This window comes from Chinchilla lanigera, unplaced genomic scaffold (genome assembly GCF_000276665.1).
Source record: "Chinchilla lanigera isolate Chin_1 unplaced genomic scaffold, ChiLan1.0 scaffold00039, whole genome shotgun sequence".
Taxonomy (NCBI): Eukaryota; Metazoa; Chordata; class Mammalia; order Rodentia; family Chinchillidae; genus Chinchilla; species Chinchilla lanigera.
In genome coordinates this window covers 4156005-4170544 of record NW_004955440.1, presented here as the reverse complement: position 1 = coordinate 4170544, position 14540 = coordinate 4156005, and the positions used below count along the sequence as shown (strand labels likewise).

Genomic DNA, 14540 nt, shown 5'->3' with positions numbered 1-14540 from the left:
TTCACAATTAAATTAATTTATAAAGGTTTTAATGCAATTAAATTTCCTCCAGACTGTATCTCTAACAGTGCTGGAGTTTTTCACTTAATATACTTTAAAGCGTAATTCCCTTTCATTTTTGCAAAGTCATTTAAATATTACAAATATCACTTTTATACACATTTCCATGGTGACAATATGTTCTCAGTCTATTTAATTTCAAGATGATGAGACCAAAATGAAAACTCTCTGAGGACCATAGATCTTCTACAACATCACATTTTCCTTGCTTTCCATGATATTAAGTTTGTAAATTATCTACATTTGCAAGAATGGACTCTTGAAACAGTAATAAATATTTCAAATGATATGATTGTGAAACTTTAAGAAAATTAAAATCCAGAACAAAGACAAGCATCAGTGATACAAAGAGCCAAGATGTCTGGGGTGTGTAATTTAAGTTAATAAATTATTAGGCTTTGAAATTAAATTTAACAAATCCTTCACATAGCCAAATTGAGAAAACAGAGAAGAACATGAACTGCATATAAGCTTCCAAACCAAAGCTCAACTTATTCATATCCATAAAGGATTGAACATAACAGGACTGAAGATGTTCAAATACATTAAGGTGACTTTATAGTCACAACTAATAAGCAAAGTTTTTAAGATAATTTGCATTGCTCCTAAATTTAGATGTATAGGAGCTAAGCTTGAAGGTATTTAGTAATAAATAGCTAACTACTTTGAACCCTGAAACAAATATAGATTTGGTCCAACACATTTTTAGCTGAGGATAGCTGCTAAATTCAGATGTTATTTTTGCTGCAAATATGTAACATAGAAGGGAAATATTTGACAAAGAAGAAGTAGATGCAACTATACAAATCATAACTTTAATTGACAACAATATGAAAATTCTAAAGGGTAACAAGCATCCCTGAAAGAGGTGACACTTAGGCAGGAATAAAAACCCCAGTGTGTATGCTGCACAATAAGGATGCGGAGTCGATTTTTCCTCTCTGGATTATTTCCTACTGCTCCACAAATAAGGACGGAAAAGCTTTTCTCCTCCTTAATGACAGTAAGACAGAGGAACAGTCAGGACATTCCTACCTGGTTTCCAGATGAACTGATTATCCTTTTTGCCTTCCAAATGAGCAGCATGCGACAGCAAGAGTGAAAGTAATGGAAACAGCTTCCGCATGCTCCTCCATGCCCGGGCAGTGACAAGAAGATTACCCTTTGGAAACATTCTTCAGACCGCTCAACTTCTTGGCCTGCCTAGTCCTAAGAGAAAAATGAAAGAGAAATATGAGGTAAGCTTCTCTTGTTCAGAAATTATGAAAATTTACTTTGACTGCTACAGCCTTTACCATGATAATATTATAAATCTCCCATTACATTACCATAAAGGTAATATAGACAATACTATCATTTGAGGGTTAGTAATTAATTTGCTATGTTTTTAATCCTTACCCAAAGAAGCCATATCAATTCTACTGAGTCAGTAGTCCCTCAGTCAGTCCACTTTTATGCTTCAAAGAAAGCAAGGTTAGCAAATACTGAGTATATTCCATCCTTTCTACTCAGACAAATCCCTTGAGGTGCTCGCGGCTGGGGAACAGATATGCATACATGACAAAATCCAAAAGAGAGTGAGGCAAGTTGTAACTGTACTATGAAGAAAGTAGAAAAATGGAGATAAGGCAATTAGTTCTTCTCTGGTAAGAAAAAAGAAGGAAACTCACACAAGATAATGAGTAGAGCCTTAGGGAGCATAAGAGCCTGCAGGAATCAGGAAGCACACACCAGACAGAGAGAACAAGGTGCTGAAACGCATTTTGTGCTTGGTGATGGGTGATCAGGTATGTTGGTGGCTGCCTTGTGGATCACAGTGGGGAGGGAGCAATGGCTGAAGATGGCATTTAGGTCATAGACTGGAGTCCAGTTATAAAGCACTTTGACTGTCATATGAGGGATTTGGATTGCATGCTGTAAACAGTAACAATAAGAATCATAAAACACCAAATTACTTAAATAATGTCTCAAGTATGCACAATGGGTACTAGTGCATAGTGCTAGAGAAACTGAGGGTAATTAGGAAACTAGGGAAATAGTTGAGACAAATATTGAGGAAAGAAACGAGCAGGAGAGATCTGAGAGGTACAGCAAAAGCTGCATTAAAATATTTAGTTTGCAGTCGGATGTGCCTTAGTAAAGGATGAAGGTTAAACAGGACAAATTTAGATTACTGAACTGATTGGTAACCCTTTGCTGCAGAATATATGGGAAGAACAGGTTAAAAGGGAATATAAAAAGAATCCATTTTATAAAATTTTTGTTAGTACTTGTTTATAATACATAGTGATTACATTCATCATGGGGACTTGTACATATACATAGTTCATCTGGATTCTTGTTTTCCTTGATTTTCTCTCCCTCCCCTCTCTTCATCTCTTGGTCCCCTTCCTGTTTGTAAAAGATCTGTCCTCACGTTTCCTACTATCTTTCATTTTACTCTTTAATTTATTATGCTTTGGATTTTTCACACAAGAATCTACTCAGAGCATATAGTAAATCTCATGTGCCTGTCAGATTCCCAGGTACAGTCTTCTGTTACCTTTGTTTTTGTTTCTCAGAACTAGAGATCAAATCCAAGCCTTTGTGTATGCTAGGCAAGTGCTGGACTACTGAGCTACACTTCCTGCCCCATTTACAGTTTTATTAAAAAATTATCAACCTGAAGCTGAGAGCTCAGATATTTAAAATAACACATATATTATGACAGCATTATTTACATATAAAGAGACACACACAGAGAAGGGTAAAAGTATTGAACAGTAAAACAAGCATTAAGGGTAGACGTGATTGTCATTAAATGCTTACCTGCAAAATTGTTAAAGGCAGGTGGAAAATCTAACTATGAGCTTCCTGGTGACCAAAGAAAAGAAATAGATTCTATAGTTCTACAATCCTAATGGGCATAGGATTAAATTACACCTTCCTCTTTTCTTATTCCTTTTCCAAAAGAAGCCATCTTGCTCCCAAGCACTGTTGGAATTTACCCCAAGAGTCCTCATAAATACAGACGATGCTGAGCAACGTGCTGAACACTTTCTCCAGCAAATAAAACCCACAACAGTAAGTTGTATATGGCAGGGTCTCATGTTTCCTTGAATATTCCAAGGGGACAGTGGCAAAGTACAAATCAGTAAAACTTATTCTGCAAGGAGGTAAGCAATGAAGTTCAAGTACACAGCTCTCCAAGGGCCAATCTCAACCCAGGGATCAAGAGAATACTTTGAAAAGAAACCAAAAACTTTTCTTGAAATTTATATATTACACACCACTAATAAGAAGGGTAAAAGTAAAGGGCTGTGTTTGAAATATCATAAGGACTACTGGCTTGGTTGACTGTGTCAAAGAGTGGCCTGTTAGAGGATTTCCCAGACTGCTGGGGCATTACTAGACATAATTCTAAAACCTCTGTCCTTGAGAACTAAACTGGCCACATCTTTTTGGTGCAAATAGCCATGAATATGATTGACTACAGCTGTGCTTCTGCTAAGTATTAGGAAACATGAATGATAAATTATAGTTTATTCCAAGGGCATTGCTATCTTATATTTATATCTGTGTAAAGCAGAAAAAGATAGCCTCTCCTCAAGTAAAAGTATGTATTTTGAAGTTAGTATATTATTACATAAACTCAACTGTTCTGGCCATGAGTGCTTTGTCAGAATGCCTCTGGGCAATTACCTAGTTTGTAAGCAGTTGCAGGTGCACCTTAGCCCCTGACACCCATAAACCACCACCACCACCATCAAGAAGCACACCGCATGTCCCCGCTCCCGTTTTGTGGTGAGGAAATTGCCAACTTCAGAGCTGGAGTTAGGGAAGACTCAAGGAGTGACAGGGCACAGAGTACTGGCATATGTGTTACCATCAGTTCTTGCTCTGCCCAGCCTACAAGGTCATGAGTCCAGCGATGGGTTTATACAGGAAGGAACACCCTACTAGAAGCCCTGAAGTCTCAACTCCCATCTACTTGCTTACGTGTCTGCTGGCATCTGACTATAAAATACGTCTGCTTAGATGAGACCTCTTTGCATACACACATATCCTACAGACATCACACACTGATAATGGCGAATTCATATGCTTTTAAAAATTGGAGGAATTGTATCATGGTATTTTAAAGTCAGCCTGAGTCTTCTGTGTGAATGAAGTTACTCCACTTCTGCTGAAAAACTGACTGAGCCAGCCCACGATTTCCTTCAGAAAGCAATGGGGATCTTCTACACACATGCGCAGACACATACAATGGATGATTACCTCTGCATGACTAACAGATTTGATATAAAGACTTTCATCTAGACATTTTTCAGAAGACATCACTGCCAATTACTCCAATGAAGCAGCAGAAAGATGAAACCTACGTATTGCCCCCATAATATAACAAAACTTCCTGGTGAATCCTACAAAGTTGAGAAATATACCTGTGAGAAAGTAAATAAGCTGATCTTCTGTATAATGAAGGATCTAAGTCAATGTCATGTTAGAGGGCATTTGATAAAAATGATGGCCCTGTTACGGGGTAGCTGATCCTAAGTTATTATTTCCAAAGTTAATAATCAGCTAACAGGACCAGCTTTCTACTGAGGCTACTTTTATTCATGACATAAAGTGACCAGGGTATATAAGATGACTTTGTCTATTCTCATTAGTGGGAGACATGTATCCAGCATATCTAAAAACATATTCAAGTCATTAAAATGGAAAATAAAAAGTATTAAAAGCATGTTTTCTTTACTCCAAATATCCATAAATAGGAAGCCAAAAAACACATCTAAAAGGATTTAGTTCTATCAAGACCACAAATGAGCTTGACTGATTAGTCAAGTATTAACATATGTGTAGCATACTCTTTCAATTTTAGTTAAAAAAAAAAAAACATATTATAACTATCTTAACATAGGTTATTATGAGCCTTCGTCTATTCTTAGGCTTTTCCACTAGCCTAAAGCCCTGTACTAACTATTAAAAAGGCCTAAGGCCTTTTGGCCTCTTCCTCTGTGTTTTCCTATACCAGGATCCAACACTCCAGAGGACAGCCCATAGCAAGGTGGCTTGGAGAACCTGTTGGACTCTAGCAGTGATTACATCTCCCAGGTATCACTGACAAACAAAACATAGTACCAGTAGGAAACCCAACAAAGATCTTGAACAAAAAATTCCAAAATAGATCTTAAAGAATGAGGAACAGATCTCAGTTTAAGATGCCACCACAAAACCTTATGCCTAAAAAGACCCACACAATTCTGTTATTTACCTTACCTATTGTTTTACTTTTCCTAGTTGCTGAGAAAAAATACTTCACACCCAAAGTGAGAGGACAGGAGGTTTATTGTGACTCACAGTTTGAAGAACTGTTGACTGGCATCAAGGCAGGGTGGCATGGCAGAGGGGCATCACAGAGGAGAAACAGTTTGTGGCAGGCAGAAGGCAGTAAAACAGAAGTAGCAAACAACAGCAGCTGCCATCTTCTTTTTCTTATATCCTATCCAGGTTCATGCCCTTAGGTTGGGTAGCACTCACACTCAGAGTGGGCCTTGCTATTATTCACACCCAGAACTATGCCAAACCAATCAGTGAACTAATTTAGTAATCACAAACCCTTAATCACAGCATCATACACTTCACCTCCAGCATCCCATGCTCTAGATCCAGTCACCTCTACCAAGCCCCACCTACGACCCATGAGGCTTTGGGGACAACTAGATATAAGCCATAGCACCTATAATACTATAACTCATTATTTCCCTTTCCCCAAGAAGCCTGAGGCCAGAATAGAAAACTAATTTTGCTGGTGTTTCCCCCATCGGTCATGAGGCATGCATTTTACATGCAAGTAAAGAGAGACTGCTGGACTGATGGAAAGCACAAGATGAAATCTGAACACAGATTTGTCTACTGCATTAAACTGTGGTGCTTTTCTTTCTTCCAAATGCCAAAAATTCACTACATTATTCCTTGGAGGACAGTGGGAGTCATTTTTGTATTTGTGATTAGAGAGGCCACAAGAGTTCACTATAAACAAAATAAGAAGACAAGAAACAGACTCTACTGTCATGGATAATAGAAATGTAAAAATTCTATAAGCATGATGAACTATGTCATGCAGGAGAGGTGCTATCCAGGATGTCATAAATAATTTATATTATGAAGGTTGTTGAATTTCCAAATCAACTTATTTAGTATATATCTTAGCATCCAAAATATATTTGCAAGGTTAGGTCTAAACTGATGAATACTAAGAGAAATTTAAAAATGCAGTTTCTTCCTTTAGCCTGAGTTTTGTAATCATTTAAAGGCCATTCAAACTATGATAAATGTGCCTTATATTTCATATGCATTTCATTTTCCCTTGCATATATTCTTATCATTGAAGTCCTTGAATATTTAAAAGGTGCAAAACTTAAAAAATAAAATAGAAAATGTTCCAATTTGCTTTCAGCCTGAAGGAGCAGCAAGGAATGAGGGGAAAAAAATAAAACATGATTATGCATATCCCCATAGTGCCATCTCATGACAACGGTGTAGACATGGCTCCACCAGGATGGGCAATCAGTGGGTCAAATTCTGATGGCAATGTTGTGCATTCATTTCATTTTCTAGGATACGCTTCCCATGTGTTACTATATGCAAGACACTGACCTAAGCACTTCATTGAACACTCTCCACAGTCCAGTGAGTGAATTATTCATATCATTCCCCATTTGCAAGATGAGAAAATTGAGACATGGAGAATTAAGTGGCAATCTGAGATCACAAAGGTAGCAAATTGTTTGCAAGTGACCTCAGCGGTCTTCCTGCAAAACAAAAGAGACTAATGTTGTAACTGAACATCAACACAAGCAATTTTTCATGTCCCCAAAATGTAGATGCTTTTCAACCCTGTGGTTCTTTCAGTAGCATGCATAAGGCCAGTTACACATCATTTCACTTGATCCTCATGATACAACTATAAGCAACTGTCTTTATTACTTTTCTGTCATTGCTGAGACAAAAATACTTGACACTCAAAGTTATAGGACATAAGGTTTATTTAGCTCACAGTTTGTAGAGGTTTTAGTCCATAATCACCTGGTTCCAAGGCAGGGTGGCACATGGCATAGATGCAACCATTCATGGCAGCTGGGGCAGTAGAAGACAACAAAAGCAGCAAGAACAAAAGGGTGAAACAAGCGTCTTTCTGCCCCTTTAATCTTATCCAGACTGTTAGGTTTAGGTCTGTGCCAGTTCAATCAGTGGACCAATCCACAATCACTCACCCTTAATCCCAACACCCTTAATCCCAACACTGTATTATGAATCAATCACAAACTCTAGATTCAGCTGCCTCCAAAAGAGGCCTATCTAAAACAGCATGAAGCTTTGGGGGGACATCCAGACACAAACCATAACATTTCACCCCTGTTCCCTGGAAGACTCATGCACATCCCTTTATGCAAAGGCATATAGTCCATCTCCAAGAGTTCCCAAAGTCCTAACAGATTCAGCATTGCTGAGAAGTCCAAGGCCAAAGTCTCTACTGAGATTAAAGGCAAACTTTTAGCTGTGAGCCCTTGTATAAAGGGATGAAAATAAAAGTTAAACACTTTCAACACTCAATGGCACAAGATAAACATTACCATTCCAAAAGTTACAAACAGGGATAAAAGGAAAGGGACCAAAGCCAGCCCAAAATACAGCAGGTCAAACATTAAGTCCTTGTAGTTTCACATGCCACATCCAGGGCAATCTATGGCAAGATGTGAACTCCAAAGGGGTTGGGTGGCTCTGCCCCTATGGCCCCTCTGGTAGTTCTACCTCCCATGGCTTCTTTCTTGGGCCCATTCTGCTCCTTTCCTGCAGATGATCCATGGTCTTGGCTTCTCCAAACTTCTGGAGTCTCCACTATACCTTTAGCTTCATACTCACACCTTCAACAATGCCCTCTCAGGTACACACTGCTTGGCCTTCCAGGCTTTCTAAAATCTGGGCAGAAGCCATCCTGAACTCCCAACTCTTCCATTCTGCCTTCAGCTAAAACCAACATCACATGGATGATGCCAAGGTCTGCTGCTAACTGGAGCATTAGCTAGGTTTCCCTCTCCCTTGGCTGTAAGGATTTAGGTACCTGAATAGCTGAGCACTCTGAATCCAATTCTGAGGAACAAACTCCCTATGGTGGTGCCATTCTGGAACATGGGACACTGGGGCTTTCTTCTCAAAGCAAAGTCTTTCACTTTTACAATTTTGAGGTTGCAAAGGGTGGAGTGCTGCTGCTTCTTGTGATGTCCTCAGGCTCTCTTTCCTACTCCCCTTTTCCTCCTCAGCAATTAAGATCTCCTATGCTCTGTATTTCCAATCCACAGCTTTACTGGAGCTTCCTTTTTGGCTAAACTCACAGTATTTTAAATCATCCTGCAAGGCTCTTTGCTCTTAATTCTCAACATAAATCTGGCTAAAAGCCCCCAACAGTAGCCATGCCACCACTTCAACATTCAACTGCCTTGAAATTTCTTCTGCCAGATTAATTAGTCCAACACTCTTAGTCTCAGGCAATGTCTCTGGACATGATCAAAATGCAGACAAACTTTCTGCCAAGCCATAACAAACATACATTATCTGGAGTCCAACAGCCAATGCAGTCATTCTTCCAAGCAGAAACATCCCAAACATGGTCTTTACCAGTAGGATTTCTATCACCTTTCTAGTGTTCTGGGCTCTGCCCAAACTCTCCCATACAGAACTGCCTAAGGTGTTCTAGCTCTACTTTTTCAGAGAGTATCTTTGAACTTTTCCAAACTCTTCTCACAAGCCATTCCCAAAGGTTCCCGAACCACATGGTCAGATATAGTCACAGCAATGACCCCACTTCTCTGGTACCAAATTCTGTCTTAGTTACATTTTTGACACTGCTGAGACAAAATACCGACATCCCAAATTAAAGGAGAAGGGTTTGTTTATGTCACAGTCTGTAGAGAGTTCAGTCCATAATTGGCTGGTTCTAAGGCAGGGTAGCACATGGCAGAGGGGCAGTAGTTCATGACTGCAGAAGACAGCAAAAGTAACAAGAGAGAGTGAGACAAGCCTCTTTCTGCCCCTTTTGTCAAGACTGCTGGGATTAGTGCTGTGTCAATCCAATTGGTGGACTGATCCAGCAATCACCCACCCTTAATCCTGGCACCCTTAATCCCAGCATAGACTATAAATCAATAAGATACTCTAGATTCAGCCACCTCTGAAAAAACCCTATGACCACATTAGGGGGGAACACCTAGACTTAGACCATAACAGTAATTTATTCCTATTTTTCTACTGAAGAGAATGATCATTAAGGATGCTAGACAATGATTCTAAGGACATTTCAGCCAAGAGTGTTGAAGCTGGGTCAGGAAACAGTCCTCACACCAGAGCTCAGAAGTGTTCTCTACTACTTCTGTGCACACTGATAGGTCACCTGTGCCCCCCAAACTTGAGGGTCCTCCTCTACAAAATGAGCAAAAGAGCATCCAAAATCCTTCATGGAGTAAGGATCACATAGAATAAAGCATAGGAAGTTTGTAGATGAATGTCTCACTAGTGGGTTATCTTTGTTACTAATGCCCTTGTTTTCCAAAAAAGCATTATTCCAGCTATTGCTTAAGGAAAAGATGGAGACTGGGTGGTTGAATAGGACTGCAACCTAGCAATCTGGAAAGCTGAGGCTGGAGGATATGAAGTTCAAGCCTCGCCTGGGCAACTTAGAGAAACCAGGATTCAAACTAAAAAAGAAAAAGAAAAAGACTCAGTCCTCTTTGTTGAACTTCAGTGCAGAGCCTTGAGTTCAATCTCCAGTACCAGAAAAAGTACCAGGGTTTGGGTAGGCTGGAATGCAATGCTGCTCTGCAGAAAGAAGTGAGAGGTGATTTTTGCAACCTCCCAGTCATGTCTTTGTGCCATATTTCTCAAGAATTAAGAGCAGTCTCTACCAACAATCCTATTAAAGATTCACACTGACCCTGTGAAGAAGAAAACAGGTATTTTCATCTCTACTTCACGTGAGAGAAGGCCCTGGCCTCATAATGACATGCTGCTTAGTAACCTCCTCAGGACTTTTAACTGCTAGCCTCTTCTGCTCTGCATGCTACAGCGTGCACTTTCTGCAGATAACTGAAAAATCTTAACGGCATCAAATGTAAGCATGTGGTGCATGAATTCATACTATTAAAATTTATAATCACGTTGCTTTTGGTTTGTGTTTTAATAATTGTAATAGGTTTATGTCAGTTAATGAGGCCACAGAATATTCTGTAAAGAGTTTACATACATATTTTACCTATCTCTGAATAAACTTTTGCCAGAGGACATAAGAAATAGAAAAAGGGCTTGAAATAGCTTTTCTGACAGCTTCAAAACTATAATTTAGTAGTGGTGGCAAATAGAACTGTACCCTTTCTCTCTTTTGGAATTCATAGTTTTTTAGGGTGTCTTTGTGCCCTGTTCAAAAGAGAAAAATATCATATTCCCAGATATGCTTGTTACTAAACCAGCCATGAGACCTAGCTCTGATCAATGTTTTGTAGGAACAAATGTCAAGGTTGTGAAGACTTCTTTTGACCAATAAAAATATAAACCCCCAAGAGAAAGCACTAACCCTTTTGCCGTAGAACACAGATATAGTACCTGGAAGTGTTATAGTCATTCTCCCAGAGCTACAGCTACTATTCTAGATTGTCAACTTTTGAACTTTCCATTTTGTGGGGAAAAAAAAACCCTTGTTTTAAAGATATTTTCTTTGTATACGTTCTGTTACCTGAGCTGAAAGCAACTCCAAGTCCTAAGGTATCTATGTCACTAGGAGCAAAGGATCTATTTGTGAACACTCATTTGTATGACTGTGTCTCTCTGTGTGACTTCTACAAATCAAAACACAACTTCTCCTCTCACGTAATTCAACCAATACACTCAAGCATCCTGCTCAGCATGAACATGAATGTTTCTGTTCTTACAAAGGTGAGCTTGGTTTATTCCCCAGGTCCCCTTTGTTAGGTAATGCATGCATTACTCAAAGAAAAGCATCTGCATCTGCTGTCATTTTTCATAAGTTTCATTCCAGTGCAGAAAGGGGCACTTCATTCATGGTACCAACACAAATCAAGAAGCTCTATGGATGGATTTGTTCTCATTGGTGGATTTAAGAAAGGCCACTTACCAGAAAAGGTAGTAACTGCACTGGTAAACAGCCTCCGATCCCTCAATGGGGACAGACATGTTCATATATGCAGAGTGCAAAGTAGAAACATATTTACTTTTGTAGATTCCTTCTATGCAGTCACCAGGCATCAGAGACACATCCTGGTAATTTCAGAACCAGCTGTCATCACCTCATGGAAAGTCAACTCCTTGCACCCCCTAGAAGCTTCACTGCACTGCTCCCATTGCACCATCTGACTGGTGCATGTCTCCCACTACTCTCTGCTTAATCACGTTCTTCACTTGAGACACAGACATCAAATTCTCATTCTTTAAAACTTCTCACTCTCTACCTCCTTTTAGCCTCCATTTCTAATGTCTTCTTCATTTTGACCTCTATATCAGTGGTTCTGACTCTGTCAGCCTCCATTTACCAGCTTTGCTCTCCCCCAGGCAATCGTATTCAATCCCACAGCTTTAAATATCATACTTCTTGATTCCCACTTCTCCGTATCCATGGCCATATCTCCAGCCCTGACTTCTCCCCTGAACTCAGACATCTAACTCACCAGTGAGCACCTCCAAGTGGACATCTGCACGTTGAGGCAGCTCTCATGTAACATGAAAAGCAGAGCCCTGAATTCACCTACATAGCCCACAGCCCAGACTTTCCCTGTGTCACCAGTTCAATGGTGTGACCACACTTTATCAGGTCAGAAGCCCAGGAGTCGTCCTGATGTCTTTTCTTTCTCTCATATCTGAAAATCAATGTATCAGCCGACCTCATCTTGCACAGGTCAATAGCAAACTTTACCACTTAAAGGTTTTCTTTGGTTTGAGCCTCTCAGTTCTCTCCCTCATGTTTAATAAAGTTAATTTAGTAATTATACAACCCTGTGCTAAATAGGTGACAAATTACTACTACTACCAATAAGTTCCAAATGGCTCAGTCTACATTACCAAGAGATCAGAGGAGTACAAAAACCTGTATATCGTCTATGTTTTTAAAATCTTCCAGTAGTCTAACAGAAATAAAATAAAAACATAGCATAATCATTAAGAGAACTAAAAGCTCTAGAATCTGTTTAGGATAACTTGTGTTGATCATAAAAAGAAAACACATTCTATTTGAAAATCTTACATTCTAGAAAGACTAACAAAATTGGTGCAGTATCTTCTGTAGATATTTTAAGAAATGAAATAGATACCTAATGGTCCTTACTGTAGTTAATCTTACTTGAGGTGAAGGTAGAATTTGATAATCTCTTTTTTACCACATTTCATAAATATATTACATATTAGATTTTCACATATGCACATGTATATTTAAGTGATGCGAGGAGTGATTTAATCTAAGCTTATATTTAACTGTTACTTTAAGTAGTTTTATAAGAATTCAGGTTAACTAGGCTATCTGCATGAGATAATATTCTCTTTTCAAATGCTAATGACCTTCAAAATTAAAAAATACTTAAATACCCATTGATATTTCTACACTGTAAGATTCTAAATATTTAATGTCAAGATAATTATCCAGTTAAAATGTAAATATAACTTTGTGTTCTCTTGATTAATTATGCATCTACTGTTGCAGAGGAATTTATTGAAAAATGTGTCCATAGCTGACATGAAAATAATAACATGTTTATAAGACTATAAATTTTGTAGCAGTGTCTTCCATTATCATTTATAAATTTTTATTTATTATGGCTGTGCATTGACCATTAAAAAGTTACTCATTAGATTCAGGAGATTTTTGGATAATTTATTTTCATCCAGTGTCATCCCCATTTCCCAAAATAATGTAGTGACATCTGAAAGAAAATACTCCAAATTATGTTGAAATGCACAAAGTACTTTTATATTAATTTTATTGCATTTTTATTAACACATGCTAGCAGTATATAATGATAACATTCCTTGTGGGGAGTTGGTACATGGTCATGACACATCTTAAATTTTTTACATCCCATCCCCTTCCCAAAAGGTTAAATATTGCATGGTTTTTCTTATATGAGAAACCTAAAGTATAAATAATTTAAAGAACAAAATAAAAAGCAGATAACAGGAAACAGGGAAATAGATCTTTTGCGAATAGAAAAGGATGAGTAGATGCTCCTTTGATTATATAAACTACAAAGAAAGCTTTAATAACATGCTAGACCAATGGAAGACAAATTATTTCCTTTCTCTAGCATCTTCAAGGTTGTGGGTGCATATGTGTGTGTACAGTGTACATGTTTTAAACAGACCAATAGAGCCTGAAGCTAATTATCATGAGATGTATTTCATTTATCATTTTTCTACCTTAAAATACTGCAATGTATCTGTTCATTCAACACCATCCACATCTGATTTCAAAGGAAAAGGCAGAAGTTGATGTGTAGTAACACTCTTCATGTTCATTATTATATCATATTATTAAAGGGTATAAATACTTTTCAATTGTATGTACAGGTGGTGTATAGCAGGTGAATTAGGTATATCTATCCAATTTATAATGATCAAATCAAGGTAATGAGCATTTCTTAAAAGGTGTATCATATTGTGTGTGCGTGTGTGGGCGTGCACATGCACATGTGTGTGTACTGGGGAACTTCCAACTCATTTCTTCTTGTTCTTAATGATATATATATAATAAATTGTTGTACACTACAGTCACCCTTCTGTGCTATAGAATACTAGAATTTATTTCTCCTCACTGTATGTTGGTGCCCATTTTCCAAAATCTTTCTATTCCTCCCTCCCTCAACCCTTCCTCTAATGAATTCATGCTGTTCTCTACATCAACATTTTAGTTTTCATATATAACTGAGAACATGTAATATTTTTTTCAAGGTCTGACTCATTTCATGTAACAAGATGTCCTCCAGATCTATGCATGCTGCAGCAAATGACAAGATTTCATTCTTCTTTAAGGCTGAACAGTACCCCACTGTGTAACAGTACTTCCACTATCTTTATTTATCCATTGAAAGACACCACTGATTCCATATCTGGCTATGAAGATCAGAGCAGCAATACGCCTACATGTGTAAAAGTGTCTCTTTGATATTATGATTTTACAACAGTAGTGAGATGGGTGGTCATATGGTAATTCTTTTTCCAGTTTTCTGAGGGATTTGTTTTCTTACAATGGCTGTACTGACATATTCCCACAAATCCTACATACAACTACTTTTTAAATGAGATTTTTAAAATGATAAACTGGCCAAAACACAAAACGAAGATTTTCAGAGTGATTTCTTTCAGAAAACAAAAGTTCACTGAGTATCCTGGCAATTTGCCACTGGAAATTTTAAACTTAGAAGTTTAATTATAAACTTTGATAAGTG

The 14540-nt window shown here is 38.1% G+C and overlaps 1 protein-coding gene across 1 annotated transcript in view; it reads right to left on the bottom strand.

Moving 5' to 3' along the window:
- Positions 1-14540, bottom strand: part of Thsd7b (thrombospondin, type I, domain containing 7B) — a 780466-nt gene that overhangs the window by 664418 nt on the left and 101508 nt on the right. The window contains exon 2 of the mRNA XM_013517433.1: positions 1096-1269. Within this exon, the coding sequence (XP_013372887.1) occupies positions 1096-1234 (139 nt within the window). The 5' untranslated portion in view covers positions 1235-1269. The remainder of the gene's footprint in view (positions 1-1095; positions 1270-14540) is intronic.